The 17,334-nt window shown below is 40.9% G+C and overlaps 1 protein-coding gene and 1 long non-coding RNA gene across 2 annotated transcripts in view; one reads left to right on the forward strand and one right to left on the reverse strand.

Annotated features, from left to right (window-relative positions):
• LOC118364525 (uncharacterized) lies at window positions 1-10,882 on the reverse strand. The gene is made up of 6 exons (XR_004821603.2): window positions 10,756-10,882; window positions 9,020-9,259; window positions 8,365-8,658; window positions 3,813-4,014; window positions 3,498-3,712; window positions 1-810 (listed from the first exon to the last, which is right to left on the reverse strand). It is a non-coding gene; the product is annotated as an uncharacterized LOC118364525 (long non-coding RNA).
• LOC118364524 (ras GTPase-activating-like protein IQGAP3) overlaps window positions 9,926-17,334 on the forward strand; it is a 19,198-nt gene continuing 11,789 nt past the window's right edge. Inside the window, exons 1-4 of the mRNA XM_035746130.2 lie at window positions 9,926-10,168; window positions 10,452-10,539; window positions 16,734-16,890; window positions 17,257-17,334. Coding sequence (XP_035602023.1) covers window positions 10,132-10,168; window positions 10,452-10,539; window positions 16,734-16,890; window positions 17,257-17,334 — 360 coding nt within the window. The 5' untranslated portion in view covers window positions 9,926-10,131. The remainder of the gene's footprint in view (window positions 10,169-10,451; window positions 10,540-16,733; window positions 16,891-17,256) is intronic.

The raw sequence follows: 17,334 nt of genomic DNA on the forward strand, positions 1-17,334 counted from the left end.
ATGAATTCTGTGTCAACATAATGACAACTGAGATCTTTCACAGCAAAGATCCACCCCTCTCAACTCACAATGACAAACCACAGGTCTTAGGAAAACTGCACAAAGGAAGACTTTTACTTGAGAGAGGAGTATCCCATAGCCAGACCGCATTAGCTATAAACTATCGTTCAGTTTGCGTTCTTAGACGTGGTTCTACTTCTCGTTCTTGGTACTTCATATTACCAAAACATTACCTCATCCAATGGCATATATCAATTGTCAATTCTAGATACTCCCATCTCAAATACAACCCACCCCTGGGCAAGCTCCCTGAGAGGAGTGAGCCTCTAGGTCATATACTATGAAAGACAAGTTTCGACATCAGAGGGGACATACAATGGTTCCAGACACTGCCAGACTCCTCCCCCCAATGGGAAAAGTAGGGAGTGACTGGTGTACAGACATTGTGGAGCCCTTCACATGGTTTAACAGATACCCTCACATATGAAGACAATCCTGACCTCTCCCCTCTCTGGGCCCCAAGTGACTTTTCCCACATAAGCATATTTATGAAAGTAGATAAAACATCTTATTTATCAATGTTACCTAACTAATTCTGCTACGACAGTGTGTGTGTTAAATGCCTTGCCTGTTTGCCCCTAGCAGCACAGTCAGATACCCCGGATTCTCAATGAGAGATCTTGTCACCGGTGACTGGGAGTCACATGCTTCTCCCATCGTCACTGTGTGACTGTTCTCCATCTGGACCCGGGGCTTCCTCCTCCTTCCCCTGCTCTCCGGTAGACACCTCTGCAGAGCCAGCTCCACTCACTAGGGAACAACAGCCCAGTCAGTACACTGGTGATGAAACTGTATAAACACATGAATACACTTACAAGTTCTACAAGATAATTGAAAGTGGCTTGAAATGGAAACACATTTTTCAGTCAACACACACACACACACACACACACACACACACACACACACACACACACACACACACACACACACACACACACACACACACACACACACACACACACACACAATTATAGTTCCCACCAACAGACCAGAAGTTGGTTGATACAGTGCCTTACAAAAGTATTCATCCCCCTTGGCATTTTTCCTATTTTGTTGCATTACAACCTGTAATTTAAATGGATTTTTATTTGGATTTCATGTAATTGGCATACACAAAATAGTCCAAATTGGTGAAGTGAAAAATAACTTGTTTAAAAAATAAAAAAAACATTACATTTAAAAAACGTAAAAGTGTTTCATGCGTATGTATTCAAACCCCTTTCCTATGTAGCCCCTAAATACGATCTGGTGCAACCAATTACCTTCAGAAGTCACACAATTATTTAAATAAAGTCCACCTGTGTGCAATCTAAGTGTCATATGATCTCAGTATATATACACACACCTGTTCTGAAAGGCCCCAGAGTCTGCAACACCATTAAGCAAGTGACACCACAAAGCAAGCGGAACTATGAAGACCAAGAAGCTCTCCAAACAGGTCAGGGACAAAGTTGTGGAGAAGTACAGATCAGGGTTGGGTTACAAAAAAATATCAGAAACTTTGAACATCCCACAGAGCACCATTAAATCCATTATTAAAAACTGGAAAGAATATGACACCACAACAAACCTGCCAAGAGAGGGCCACCCAATCAGAGAGCCAACAAAGAGACCAAATATAACCCTGAAGGAGCTGCAAAGCTCCACAGCGGAGATTGGAGTATCTGTCCATAGGAACATTTTAAGCCATACACTCCACAGAGCTGGGCTTTACGGAAGAGTGGCCAGAAAAAAGCCATTGCTTAAAGAAAGAAATAAGCAAACATGTTTGGTGTTTGCCAAAAGGCATGTGGGAGACTCCCCAAACATATGGAAGAAGGTACTCTGGTCAGATGAGACTAAAATGTAGCTTTTTGGCCATCAACAAAACTGCTATGTCTGGCGCAAACTCAACACCTCTCATCACCCCGAGAACACCATCCCCACAGTAAAGCACGATGGTGGTGGCATCATGCTATGGGGATGTTTTTCCATCAGCAGGGACTGGGAAACTGGTCAGAATTGAAGGAATGATGGATGGCGCTAAATACAGTGAACTTCTTGAGGGAAATCTGTTTCAGTCTTCCAGAGATTTGAGACTGGGACAGAGGTTCACCTTCCAGCAGGACAATGACCCTAGGCATATTGCTAAAGCAACACTCAAGTGGTTTAAGGGGAAACATTTAAATGTCTTGGAATGGCCTAGTCAAAGTCCAGACCTCAATCCAGTTGAGAATCTGTGGTATGACTTAAAGATTGCTGTACTCCAGCGGAACCCATCCAACTTGAAGGAGCTGGAGGAGTTTTGCCTTGAAGAATAGGCAAAAATCCCAGTGACTAGATGTGCCAAGCTTATAGAGACAAGAGACTTGCAGCTGTAATTGCTGCAAAAGGTGGCTCTACAAAATATTGACTTTGGGGGGATGAATAGTTATGCACGCTCAAGTTCTGTTTTTTGTCTTATTGCTTGTTTGTTTCACAATAAAAAATATTTAGCATCTTCAAAGTGGTAGGCATGTTGGGTAAATCAAATGAAAAACTCCCAAAAATCTATTTTTATTCGAGGTTGTAAGGCAACAAAATAGGAAAAATGCCAAGGGGGGTGAATACTTTTGCAAAGCAACTGTATATTATCTGGTTATAGTGTTGGTATATTAACTAGATACTGACTGATAGATAAATAAATTTGTTTGTTTTCCTGCAACTGAGTATGATGGTCAGGAGTGTGGTGACCAGACAGTACCTACCTGGGGTTTTCCAGGGGTGGTCAGTCGGGACGGGACAGACAGACAGACAGACAGACAGACAGACAGACAGACAGACAGACACAGACAACGTCATCACTTTTTCACTCACTTAAAAAAAGCATAAGTAGCTATGTTACGTTCACATCCCCAACAGCTTGTGGGCTGCCGAAAAAAACATGTCTTAGAACCGTTACATGCACATACGCACAAGACATACCAGTGTGTGAGTCACTCAGTGGTGCTGTGGTAAGCACTCTGTAAGTCCCTATGGGATTGCCTCGGTGGAATCTCAGCCACACACACCCCTGCGCGCGAGCACACACACACACACACACACACCTCTCTTGCTAATGTGAGAGCTGCTCACAGAGACAGATTAGAGGCATGGAGAGCACTGGACACACCCAGATACTGTAAAGGATTAATCAGGGTATAATGAAATGTTTGAGGAATGGTCTGCCCCTCTGCCTAAACAATTACTCCTACACGCCTCAGGTAACATGTTCCTCACACACACATGATTCTCTGCGGCTCAGTTGGTAGAGTGCTTGCACCACTCATACAAAAACAATATGCACGCAGAGTACTTTGGAGAATAGCGCATGCTAAATGGAATATCATTATTACATGCAGTACATAACAGCACTGAACTTTGCAGAAAATACAGTATAACTATACTCTCCAGCGTAAGTGATGTAATAAGCTCACCATGCAGGCTGGCTGTCTATCGGTGGTAGTCCAGGGCCTGCCGGTATTGGCTCAGTGTGTTGTGAACGGCTCCCAGGTTCTGTAGGACCACGGCCAGCCTTTTGGGCCTGGTGCTGACCAGGGGCAGGGCCCGCTCAGAGCACCAGGCTGCCTCCTGGAACAACTTCAGCTGGGAGAAACTCAGGCCCAGGTCATTGTACACCTTACCTGAAAGGCTGAGGGATAAAGTCACAAAACTGTGACCAAATTGTTGACTGACAACACTGTTACTAATTTGATTTTTCCTCAATTCAGTTAATCTGACAGTTTACCTACCGAGGAACTCTGGGTTTTTGATGTTGTTGCTCAGCTCGAGGCAATCAGTGAGCACAGTGATGATATCATCCATGGTGAAGTCAACTGATTGGAGCATGTGACTCCCTGCCTATTTGAAGGCCGTGGCGGCTGAGTCCAGCTTGCCTGCCATCCTGTAGCTCTCCCCAGCCCTCTGGAAGCTCTAAGCTGCCTGGGTCCAGTCCTGAAAACACACAGCTTGAATCAAAACCAGCTCTATGTAGGACAGTCAGTGAGCTGTCAGTATATAGACCTGGCTGCTACACATCTCAAATGAGTCAGTCAGACACTGCAGCTCTTAAAAATTAGGGATGTGCATCTTTACCCTTCAAGATGATTCGATACATGGGCTACAATACCATACAGGAACGATAAGTTTAAAACGATCTGTGCGATTCGGTTTGTTTAGAGGAACGAATCGATGCGATTCAGTTCGATGCAATGCACTAACATTTGTTGCATAAACACATTCCTTTTCCATTCTAAATTAAAATATGCTGCTGATGGAGCTTATGAGCTGGGCTTCTCTGAACTGGATCTGTCTGAGCCGACTTCTCTGTGTGTGTGTGTGTGTGTGTGTGTGTGTGTGTGTGTGTGTGTGTGTGTGTGTGTGTGTGTGTGTGTGTGTGTGTGTGTGTGTGTGTGTGTGTGTGTGTGTGTGTGTGAACGATGTAATGATGTACTGTATATGTCTATGTTGTATGTAGGCACCTGGGCTGAGCCATAAGGGAAACTGGGTATCTACCTTGCTTTTGATCTGAAATCCCCATCACCCACTAATTCAGTTGTCATTTTTGCATATTAAAAAAGTGTTAGCTAGTAATGTAGCAATATTTATTAGTAAACAATTTGCTATGACATGACCAATGAATATAAAGCACAACTTTGGATTTCACCCGTGTCTCAGAATGGACTGGTTTCGGAAGTTGGACCTTTTGGACTCGAGTGAGCTCCTCTTCTTCTCCCGCTTCGACCATGCAGTGCAGGTAGCAAAAGTGATTGCTGTCCTCATTAAGAAATTATCAACTTTACCTTGTATATCTAAAAATGACCGTATTTACTCATTGTTTCAAGCAAAACTACCAAAACTATTGCTGATGGTGAACCTGAACAATCAAAATTAAACCCAATGTAAGCCCTGATCAGCATGTATAGCCAGAGGAGAGCAGTGTGTCCCATGATAGCTTAGGCTACTTTTATTCCGGTAAAACACAATTTTCAACAGCGCATTTGATAAACATAATCTAGCAAATTACATTGGTTGTCACTCAAGTGATAAAGCCTAATATTGCACAAGACATTTTCAAACATCTGAATGCTGAAGGTGAAGTGCAGATGTGCCAGATCAGAAATAGGAATGCCTTGCGTTGGTCAGCGAGCGAAGCTGGTCGCAGTTTGACTACTGATTGTGCTTGGGGTTGTTCGGCATGCAAAATGACTTGTAGATCAATGACGGTCAACACAATTGTATGCTAAGTTTGACACTGAAGGAGAAGGAAGATACAGATGTCACAAAAGATAAGAGACATTTTCGGGAAGGCAGAAGGAAAGTAATTTGAGCAACACCAAATTGTAAACAGGCGATTTGTAAAGGTTTGAATTGATTTTCGGACATATGCATGTTACATTTGGATCGGTTTGGGGTCCCGCTGACCGATGCACTCAAATCATAAACATTTCAACCGGGGACTGATGCATACACAGTTGAAGTCGGAAGTTTACATACTTTGGTTGGAGTCATTAAAACTCGTTTTTCAACCACTCCACAAATGTCTTGTTAACAAACTATAGTTTTGGCAAGTCGGTTTGTGCATGAAACAAGTATTTTTTCCAACAATTGTTTACAAACAGATTATTTCACTTATAATTCACTGTGTCACAGATCCAGTGGGTCAGAAGTTTACATACATTTACATTACATTTAAGTCATTTAGCAGACGCTCTTATCCAGAGCGACTTACACTAAGTTGACTGTCTTTAAACAGTTTGGAAAATTCCAGAAAATGATGTCATGGCTTTAGAAGCTTCTGATAGGCTAATTTACATCATTTGAGTCAATTGGAGGTGTACCTCTGGATGTATTTCAAAGCCTACCTTCAAACTCAGTGCCTCTTTCCTTGACATCATGGTAAAATAAAAAAAAATCAGCCAATGATATTTTTTTGAGACCGTCGCAAGTCTGGTTCATCCTTGGGAGCAATTTCCAAACGCCTGAAGGTACCACGTTCATCTGTACAAACAGTGGTACGCAAGTATAAACACTATTTGACCATGCAGCCGTCATACCGCTCAGGAAGGAGACACATTCTGTCTCCTAGAGATGAACGTACTTTGGTGTGAAAAGTGAAAATCAATCCCAGAACAACAGCAAAGGACCGTGTCAAGATGCTGGAGAAAACAAGTACAAAAGTATCTATATCCACAGTAAAACATGTCCTATATCGACATAACCTGAAAGGCCGCTCAGCAAGGAAGAAGCCACTGCTCTTAAACTGCCATAAAAAAAGCAAGACTACGGTTTGCAACTGCACATGGGGACAAAGATCGTACTTTTTGGAGAAATGTCCTCTGGTCTGATGAAACAAAAATAGAACTGTTTGGCAATAATGACCATTGTTATATTTGGAGGAAAAAGGGGAAGGCTTGTAAGCCAAAGAACAACATCCCAACCGTGACGCACGGGAGTGGCAGCATCATGTTGTGGGGGTGCTTTGCTGCAGGAGGGACTGGTGCACTTCACAAAATAGATGGCATCATGAGGCAGGAAAATTGTGTGGTTTTATTGAAGCAACATCTCAAGACATCAGTCAGGAAGATAAAGCTTGGTCGCAAATGGGTCTTCCAAATGGACAATGACCCCAGGCATACTTCCTAAAGTTGTGGCAAAATGGCTTAAGGACAACAAAGTAAAGGTATTGGAGTGGCCATCACAATGCCCTGACCTCAATCCTATAGAAAATGTGTTGGCAGAACTGAATAAGCATGTGCGAGCAAGGAGGCCTTACAAACCTAACTCAGTTACACCAGCTCTGTCAGGAGGCATGTGCCAAAATTCACCCAACTTATTGTGGGAAGCTTGTGGAAGGCTACCCAAAACATTTGACCCAAGTTAAACAATTTAAAGGCAATGCTACCAAATACTAATTGAGTGTAATTAAACTTCTGACCCACTGGGAATGTGATGAAAGAAATAAAAGCTGAAATAAATCATTCTCTCTACTATTATTCTGACATTTCACATTCTTAAAATAAAGTGGTGATCCTGACCTAAGACAGGGAATTCTTACTTGGGTTAAATGTCAGGAATTGTGAAAAACTGAGTTTAAATGTAATTGGCTAAGGTGTATGTAAACTTCCGACTTCAACTGTAGGTGAATCGTTACATCCCTATTATAAATGATACTCATTTATTGATAACACCCACACACTGCCTCTGGCAGTTCTCTAAATAATTTAATCGTGGCTCGACTCTGACACCAACTGAGGGTGTCCGAATAAAAAACAGACCATAATGACAGAGACTGGCCCTTCATCAGTGGCAGCTGGTGATCAGCAAAGATGAGGGAGGTGGGCAGGTTCACTAAAGATCTAAAAAGGTTAATGGCATGATTTGTCTTGGTGTTATAATTGTATTGATTAAACAAATTGCAAAGCATGATTTCTGAGCACCTAATACATTAGAAGGAAGATGGCTCATATGAATCAATCAACTGACAAAAAATTAAAGGAGAAGTTGTATTTTTACAACTAAATTTAGGTATCGCTCAAGTCGCACAAAAGGAAATATAATGTTGAGGATAAAGTTTGGAATGACACGATTTCATATGTAAAACATCTATAGCCCTACATCACTATACTGAGAGCTTTGCCGTTTCTAAAATGACATTTTTGGTTGTTTTTGGAGCCTTTGTTCATGTTTTTCAGGGCCCCCATACTATACGACGTGGATGAGGAAGTGATTTGCTGTTTGTTTCTAAAAGGTGTCTGGACCCTTCTATAACAAACTATTTCCATAAAAAAATAAACATTTCCATTTGTTTGTAAAAAAAAATAATTATTTAACAATCATTCAACTTTTGCAATTCACTCAAGATTTGAGTACTTGAGCATTTATTTTAGCAGAGAAGCTTGTTTTCTTCCTATTGTGGTATAGTTCTTACGTAACATTCCATTTTCAGTCTTGAGTATTCTAGGCCTCATGCGTAAGTATCTTATTATCTTTGCAGAAGATATGGGTGGGCTTCTAAATTCTGACTCAGCACAATCTTAATGTGCATGAAGGCAAATCTCCTGGTGGTAATATCTCATTATAAAAAAGCACAGCTTAGGCTTTTCTCGAAATCTATTGGATTGGTGTTAAATCTCTTTAGGAGAGTATCCCACCTAAATTTTGGAATGGCTTAAGGTGAGGAAGGTAAGTACAGTTTACTGCTGTTTTACAGTTCTCCTCTAATGGTTAGGGGTTGAGATTTTTGGCAGGGTAATTTGATTCTCGAGCTGAACTATAAAAAACATACACCTTGAGCTGACTGACCTTTAGGAGCAGGTGACAGTGGGACATTTTCATGCAGGTCTCCCCCTCACTGGCCCCGTCCCCCTGGGAGCGGTACAGCTGGGCTGCCTGGAGGCAGTGAACAGCTGCCTGGCTGTGGTTCCCCAGGGGCTCATGGGCTACGGCCAGGTTGAACTGGAGGTCTGCTATCCGCTCGCCCCTCTCTCCTGGCTGGGCCCGCTTCAGGAAGTCCAGCCCCTTCAGGGATTTACCCGCCTCCACGTAGGCAGCTCCCAGGTTAAAGGCACATGCCACCTGGACCCTGGTCTCCTTTAGCTGTGGGTGATAAGAGTATGGTAAGAGAGAATACTTAAAAATTATAAAAGCTAAAGTACCAGTGAACATTATGCAGCATATTTGACTTTCTTCCATACAGTATGTCTAAATATGGGGGTTGTCAGATGTATGTCATTGTGAAAACCAATTACTATTTGGGGACAATAAAGATTGTGTAAACACTGTAATCCATTTGGACTTGGAACCAGACAAGTTTTTGTTGCCTGGACATTTTCCAAACACTAAAATCAGGTGCTCAGTTCTCCCTCTTACAGTTTGAGCAAGACATATATTATATGGGTGAGGTGCAGGACAAAATGTCTCAACATGGACAACAAGGAAGTAGCCAAAGTAATGTCACCTCTATGGAAGCTTTGAAGGCCTTTTTGAAGAGGCTGAGGGCTTCTTCACAGTCCCCTTGCTGTAGGGCAATGTGGCCAGAGGCTGTGAGCTCCTCAATGTCCACCTGGACCTTCAGGACATCAGCCTTTGCTCTTTACACCCCGTCACTCTTATTTTTCCTGCCCTCGTGTAATTGGTAGCTATCAGATGCCATGTTGGTTTCGCCAGGGGGTGGCTACAGTATAGCATTATGAGGAAACTGATGGAAAGAGGAGAGCGAAATAATTATGAAGGTCTGATTGTCACACTCACTCAGGTCATGACACTTAAAGAACTGCCCTCCTTTGGTGATAGTGAGAACTTGCTATGTGGCAAACAACATGAGGACTCACTCAGTGCCTGTCCTTTCAAATACATTTTTAACCAAGTCTATTATGAGCTCACTGAAAGGCATTTATTTTAGGCATATATAGCCAGAATTATCGCATAAAAATAAACATTTTTGAGAAGTAGCATGGACAGATGTTTATCCTGTTTGCTAGCTAACTTACTTACTTGAAACCAAGTAGTTTGTGGAGCCAGGGAAAGCTATGAAGTAGCAGGTATGTTGCTATGGCAATATTAAATAGGAAGTGAGGAGTAGTTGGCCATATAAATTATTTTCGGCACAATTAACAAGGAGACTGAAGCAGCAACTTAAATGTCGTATTGCTAGCTATGATTATTTACAAAATGTTTACATTATATATATATATATATTTTTTTTTTTAAGTAACAAGTAAACATCTCCCAGAAGGTTATTTATGGTTATCACGTATGTTTCGAACGTTTCCAAAATACACTTCATGTACCACAATACAAAGTGACCAACTGCATTAGCCAATCAGAACAGCTTCTGATTAGCCAATGAGTGGATGGCGGGATATTCAAAGTTCAAATTTGACAGAAAAATGTGTGTACTGCAGTTGAATCAGTAGGAAGGACTGTGCATTTTTTATTTTAGAATGTGGGAACAGCATCGACAATTTAATTAAAACACTATCCAAATGCGAAAGTCATATCGATAACTTGAGACCAGAAAATATAACTAGCGTTTTGAGAGAACGTGCTAGTAATCTGTCGAAGAAGAAAATGGGAGATACGGGAACACAAACGCGTTCAGGTGGATGTAAGTTAAGCGACCTTGCAACCTAATTAACATTAAGTTTGTTAGACAATAAATAGTAAACTGGTTGTTTTGCCTGTTTTAAGTGGGTGGCTAACTATAGATCGCAGGTAACATTAGCAAATGATCTAACCTTAACGGCTTACTGTAACGTTGTAGCTAGCAAACTTGCAAGGCTAGCAATGTAACTTTTTTCAAGTCCATGTCAACTCCGGTATTTAGTTAAGTTAGCTTGCTAGATGGTACTTTGTATAAAGTTATATGATTGTTTGACATTTTGTTACAGATGAGCGGTTGACAGCTGAGGAGATGGATGAACAACGCGTCCAGAATGTTGCCTATCAATACCTGTGCCGTTTGGAAGAGGCTAAAAGGTAAGAACAGTTAACTTTCTTCTCAGTTGGTTTCAGACAATAACTGACGTGTACTTAAGACTATATCAGTATTACTTCACCCTATCATGGATAGCTAACTTGCTTTTGAAGACCGAGGTAAAGACAGTTTCAAGTTTGATATTCGCGCTTTCAAACCACTTGAGCCACATACTCCAAATAAGTGTCATGATGTTGGAAAAATTGCACAGGTCTTACCTTAACGATTTTGACATTATTTCGCTTTCTAAATTAATAAACATGTGGAAGTGTGAGCAGCGTTTTGTATTCCTAGTTGAATTAGTTAGGGAGCGTAAACAAAGTACAAACATTTATTTACATTCGAATTTCAATAGCTCCTTGGTCATGTGACCTACTTGACTCAAACAAGGTTCAGAATGTCCATTGACTTCTGTATTGCACACCTTTTAGTTTGTCCGTTTTCATCTCTTGATTTAACATGAATTTTTCTAATTATAAAATTTCAATAGCTCTTTGGTCATGTGACCTAGCGACTCAAACAAGGTGAATAAATCTAGAGTGTTTGTAGACTAAGAAAAAAATATTAAGTGACAGTTTCATTTGTACTTACTTGAAGTCATCACAGATGAGAGTCCACCAAATCTATGACAATAGAGAATGAATTGTTAGCACCAAAGTGTTTTTGTTAAAATAATATCTGAAAATCTCAGTTGTTGAACATAAATTGCGATTGCAAATAGAAGTATTATGATATATACTTGTTATAAACTGGCTAAATAAAAAATGTTTATTTTTTTATATACTGTATGTGGGAATGTCTGTCCTACATGTAGTGTAAGCTGCTCTGACAGCTTATGCTTAATCTTAGTTAGGGAGATAAGTCTCCAGCTTCAGTGATTTTTGCAGTTCATTCCAGTCATTGGCAGCAGAGAACTTAAAGGAAAGGAGGAATTGGCTTTAGGGGTGACCAGTGAAATATACCTGCTGGAGCGTGTGCTACGGGTGGGTGCTGAGATAAGGTGGGGCTTTACCTAGCAAGGACTTATAGATGACCTGGAGCCAGTAGGTTTGGCGACAAATATGAAGCGAGGGCCAGCCAACGAGACCAGCCATACAGGTTGCAGTGGTGGGTAGTATATGGGGCTTTGGTGAAAAAACGGAGGGCACTGTGATAAACAGCATCCAATTTGCTGAGTAGAGTGTTGGAGGCTATTTTGCAAATGACATCGCCGAAGTCAAGGATCGGTAGGATAGTCAGTTTTACGAGGGTATGTTTAGCAGCATGAGTGAAGGATGCTTTGTTGTGAAATAGGAAGCCGATTCTAGATTTAATTTTGGGTTGGAGATGCTTAATGAGTCTGGAAGGAGAGTTTAGTCTAACCAGACATCTAGGTATTTGTAGTTGTCCACATATTCTAAGTCAGAACCATCCTGAGTAGTGATGCTAGGCGGGCGGGCAGGTGCGATCGGTTGAAGAGCATGCATTTAGTTTTACTTGCATTTAAGAGCAGTTGGAGGCCACGGAAGAAGAGTTGTATGGCATTGAAGTTCGTCTGGAGTAGAGGTCGACCGATTATTCGGAATGGCCGATTTCAAGTTTTCATGACAATCGGAAATCTGTATTTTTGGACACCGATTTGTCCGATTATATATTTTTACACCTTTATTTAACTAGTCAAGTCAGTTAACAACACATTCTTATTTTCAATGACGGCCTAGGAACGGTGGGTTAACTGCCTTGTTCAGGGGCAGAACGACAGATTTTTACCTTCTCAGCTTGGGGATTCAATCTTGCAACCTTACAGTTAACTAGTCCAACGCTCTAACCACCTGCTTTACATTGCACTCCATGAGGAGCCTGCCTGCTACACGAATGGAGTAAGAAGCCAAGGTAAGTTGCTAGCTAGCATTACTTATCTTGTATTAAAAAAAATTAAAAAAAATCATAATCACTAGTTATTAACTACACATGGTTGATATTACTGGTTTATCTAGCGTGTCCTGCGTTGTATTTAAACGGTGCGCATTCGCAAAAAAGGACTGTCGTTGTTCCAATGTGTACGTAACCATAAACGTCAATGCCTTTATTAAAAGCAATACATAAGTATATATTTTAAACCTGCATATTGCCTGCTAACATGAATTTCTTTCAACAAGGAAAAATGTATCACTTCTCTTGCAACAGAGTCAGGGTATATGCAGCAGTTTGGGCCGCCTGGCTCTTTGCGAATTGTGACGACTGTCTTCCTAACAAAGACAGCCAACTTTGCCAAATGGGGGATGATTTAACAAATGCGCATTTGCGAAAAAAGCACAATCGTTGCACGACTGTACCTAACCATAAACATCAATGCCTTTCTTAAAATCAATACAGAGAAGTTTATATTTTAAACCTGCATATTTAGCTTAAATAAATCCAGGTTAGCAGGCAATATTAACTAGGTGAAATTGTCACTTCTCTTGCGTTCATTACACGCAGTGTCAGGGTATATGCAACAGTTTGACCCACCTGGCTCGCTGCAAACTAATTTGCCAGAATTTTACGTAATTATGACATAACATTGAAGGTTGTGCAATGTAACAGCAATATTTAGACTTACGGATGCCATCCGTTAGATAAAATGTGGAACGGTTCCGTATTTCACTGAAAGAATAAACATTTGGTTTTCGAGATTATAGTTTCCAGATTCGACCATATTAATGACCTAGGCTCGTGTTATAATTAAGTCTATGATTTGATAGAGCAGTTTGACTGAACAATGGTAGGCAGCAGCAGGGTCGTAAGCGTTCATTCAAACGGCACTTTCCTGTGTTTTGCCAGCAGCTCTTCGCAATGCTTCAAGCATTGCGCTGTTTATGACTTCAAGCCTCTCATCTCCTGAGATTAGGTTGGTGGAACCGATGTGAAAAGGCTAGCTAGTTAGCGGGGTGCACGCTAATAGCATTTCAAACGTCACTCGTTCTGAGACTTGGAGTAGTTGTTCCCCTTGCTCTGCAAGGGCCGCGGCTTTTGTGGAGCGATGGGTAACGCTGCTTCGAGGGTGGCTGTTGTCGATGTGTTCCTGGTTCGAGCCCAGGGAGGAGCGAGAAGAGGGACGGAAGCTATACTGTTACACTGGCAATACTAAAGTGCATTTAAGAACATCCAATAATCAAAGGTATATGAAATACAAATCGTATAGAGGGAAATAGTCCTTTAATTCCTATAACTTCTTACCTGGGAATATTGAACTCTCATGTTAAAAGGAACCACCAGCTTTCATATGTTCTCATGTTCTGAGCAAGGAACTTAAATGCTAGCTTTCTTACATGGCACATATTGCACTTTTACTTTCTTCTCCAACACTTTGTTTTTGCATTATTTAAATGAAATTGAACATGTTTCATTATTTATTTGAGGCTAAATTGATTTTATTGATGTATTCTATTAAGTTAAAATAAGTGTTCATTGTTCATTCAGTATTGTTGTAATTGTCATTATTACAAATCAATGTAAAAAAATCGGCCGATTTAATCGGCATCTGCTATTTTTTTTTTTTTTTTTGGTCCTCCAATAATCAGTATCGTTATTGGCGTTGAAAAATCATATTCGGTCGACCTCTAATGTTGAGGGGTGGTCGTTTGACCGCGGACCCATTACAGATGCAGGCAGTGATCGCTGAGATCCTGGTTGAAGACAGCAGAGGTGTATTTAGAGGGCAGGTTGGTCAGGATGATTTCTATGAGGGTGCCCGAGTTTATGGATTTGGGCTTCTACCTTACCTGGTAGGTTCCATGATAATTTGGGTGAGATTGAGGGCATCTAGCTTAGATTGTAGGACGGCGGGGGTGTTAAGCATATCCCAGTTTAGGTCAACTAACAGTACAAACTCTGAAGATGAATGGGGGACAATTAATTCACATATGGTGTCCAGTGCGCAGCTAGGGGCTGAGGGTGGTCTGTAACAAGCGGCAACAGTGAGAGACTTATTTCTTGAAAGGTAAATTTATAAAAGTAGAAGCTCGAACTGTTTGGGCACAGACCTGGATAGTATGACAGAACTCTGCAGGTTGTCTCTGCAGTAGATTGCACCTCCACCCTCTTTGGCAGTTCTGTCTTGGTGGAAAATGTATACACATACAAAGAGGCATTATTCAGTTATGATTTTACCACTCAGAATCCAGAATGGATATGACAATGTGGCAGCACAGGATGTAATACACCCTTACAACAATCTACTTTTTGATCTCCACTTCTAATCTGGTTAACTGCTACTGTGTGTCAAGAAAAGAGCCCCAATTTCAGGTTAGTGTACTTCAGTAAAAAAAAAGGTCTGGTTTAGATTAAAAACTATCGCCCCCTGTCCCCGTTCATAGGGGCATGAGGGACTACTCTGGTAGAATTGAGTTGGCACTTTATTGGCCCACAGACCCACAAGGTTGAGGTTACTCATGGACAGTAATTAGTCATTTATTTATTTTTTGCATTGATGCATTGTGTTTTCTAACTGTCCAAGAATAGGATCCAAAGTGTTAGGAAATATTTGTTCCCATGAATACAAAGGAGGATGTCTCTCCTCCTACCTCTGGCACTTTAGTCAAACTGCCAATCAGGAGAGAATACAAACAGGTCAACTGTGCCAATTGAAAGTCAAAGGGTGTGTCTGTGCCTTTTGGATTACTCTCTTTACAGAGAACCCCTGTAGTTCAAGTCAAGAGCTACCCTTCCCCTTCCAGTCTGCTCTGCGCATGTCTCAAAGTGACAGCCAGCAGTGAGTTTTTTTTACAGTATGTCATACATTCATAAGTGTAATAATATTTTATGTAAAATGCTAGTATGTATTAGATCCAGTACAATGGAATAACTAAGACCTGAATTTGAATGCAGTGTGTTCTGATTCCTCTTTCTGTACAGCAGGGTCAACCAAAAACACTTGGCCTGATGGTTCATGCAGATACTGGGGAAGCAATATAGAAATGTATTGATCCCTTAAATGATTTTACTATTAAATTACCCATATCACTACCCTCATACCTCTTCACAAAAATGTATCTAAATCAATTTTGGAAAAAGGATTTTACTCACAAAAGACTTAGACGTTTATTTTCCAAGTTAGAAATAGTAGGCCATACGTCAACTACTTTAATCTGGGAAAACGAACCCTCAAATGCACTATTGCATTTTGTAAGTTGTCTGCGGGTGGCTTGTTGCGAATGCACTCAAATATCAAGTCATTATCAGGTTTTGTAAACTGTTTTCTAATACTCAACATAGAAGGATTTGTCTTAATGTACAGTATATAAAAGAGATGCTATAAAAAGGATTCTTTCATGTTATCAAGCTCACTCTGTCTGACAAATCACTGCCTATTGCTGTGATTTAAAAAGAGTATATGAAACATTGTTTTTCATGAAGCCTACCTGTGCTCCTTCCTTTAAGCACCTCTGTTCAAACACTTCTCCTGTCCTTGATCCATACCACAGACATGTTTGGATCTTTTCAGTGTCCATATAACAGTTATTGCAAGGTTGGAACATTTTCATGTAAAATAAAGGCCTGCAAAGCTTACAGATTTAAGTATAATAGCATGAGATGAAAGTAGACCAACATCAGTGTGTGAAGGCAGAGTCAGTGGACATTCTGAACCTGGTTTGAAGTCACTAGGTCACATCACCAAGGAGCTTTGGGATTTTAAATTGAGAAATTCATCTAAAAACATGTGAGATGAAAATGGACAAACTAAAGGTTGTGCAATATAGAAAGGTAGTCAGTGGACATTCTGAACCTTGTTTGAGTCTAGTAGGTCATATGACCAATGAGCTATTCAAATTCAAAAATGTCAATAATTAAAATGGTGTGAGATGTAAATCTACATTTAAAAAATGTGTGCAATGTGTGTCTATGCCATCGGGTTAGCTAGAACCAGTTTTAGGAGTAATGGTTAAATAGCTATTGAATTTAGAAAATGTTGATTTGTCACTGACGGTCCCTAACTGTTGGTTGGTGGAGGTAAGGAAAACTACAGGCTAATATCCATATAATATCCAACCTGACACTGTCATTACCTCGGTCTTTTGAGATAATTGGCCAATTCACTTGTCTGCAGGAAATTGTAAAAGCAACTATCTGATTGCTCTTACTTCATGTTTTAACACATCACATGCAATACTTGGAAAAATCTTGCGTTAATATTCGCTAGTAAGTTGACATTAGACGTATGTTCTCTCTTTACAAGGTGGATGGAAGCTTGTCTCCACGAGGAGCTGCCTGCCCCGACTGAACTGGAGGAGGGGCTGAGGAACGGGGTGCTGCTGGCCAAGCTAGGCCACTGTTTTGCCCCCAAGATAATCCCCCTCAAAAAAATCTATGACCTGGACCAGGAACGCTTCAAGGTCTGTTCTATTGTTCGCAGCCCTATGGTTTTACTGAAATGCCTCTGTCAGTAAGAAAGACTGAGTTTCCTGCTGAGAAACTTTCTTTTGGATCTTTTGACAGTCTTGTCATTTATTTTTCTCTGAAAAATAACTCTGCCTCTTGCTTACCTTCGTGGTCCTTTAGAACAACCTATTTTCCCGAGTACCTGCTTTTCTGCTCTAATGTCTTTTCACATGTGACTGTGATTGAAAACCAACTCCTTTGAATGTGAATTAGTGCTGAGCAAGCATAATACTCTATTTCAAAGTCATTGAATAGTGTAGCTGAATATCAGAGGTGTCATAATGCAGATTTCTCCAACGGATCATATGTTTCTCCCTCAGGGTATGGGATTGCAGTTCCGCCACACGGACAACATCAACCATTGGCGCAGTGCGATGGCGGAGATCGGACTACCAACG

Source organism: Oncorhynchus keta, chromosome 31, assembly GCF_023373465.1.
Source record: "Oncorhynchus keta strain PuntledgeMale-10-30-2019 chromosome 31, Oket_V2, whole genome shotgun sequence".
Taxonomy (NCBI): Eukaryota; Metazoa; Chordata; class Actinopteri; order Salmoniformes; family Salmonidae; genus Oncorhynchus; species Oncorhynchus keta.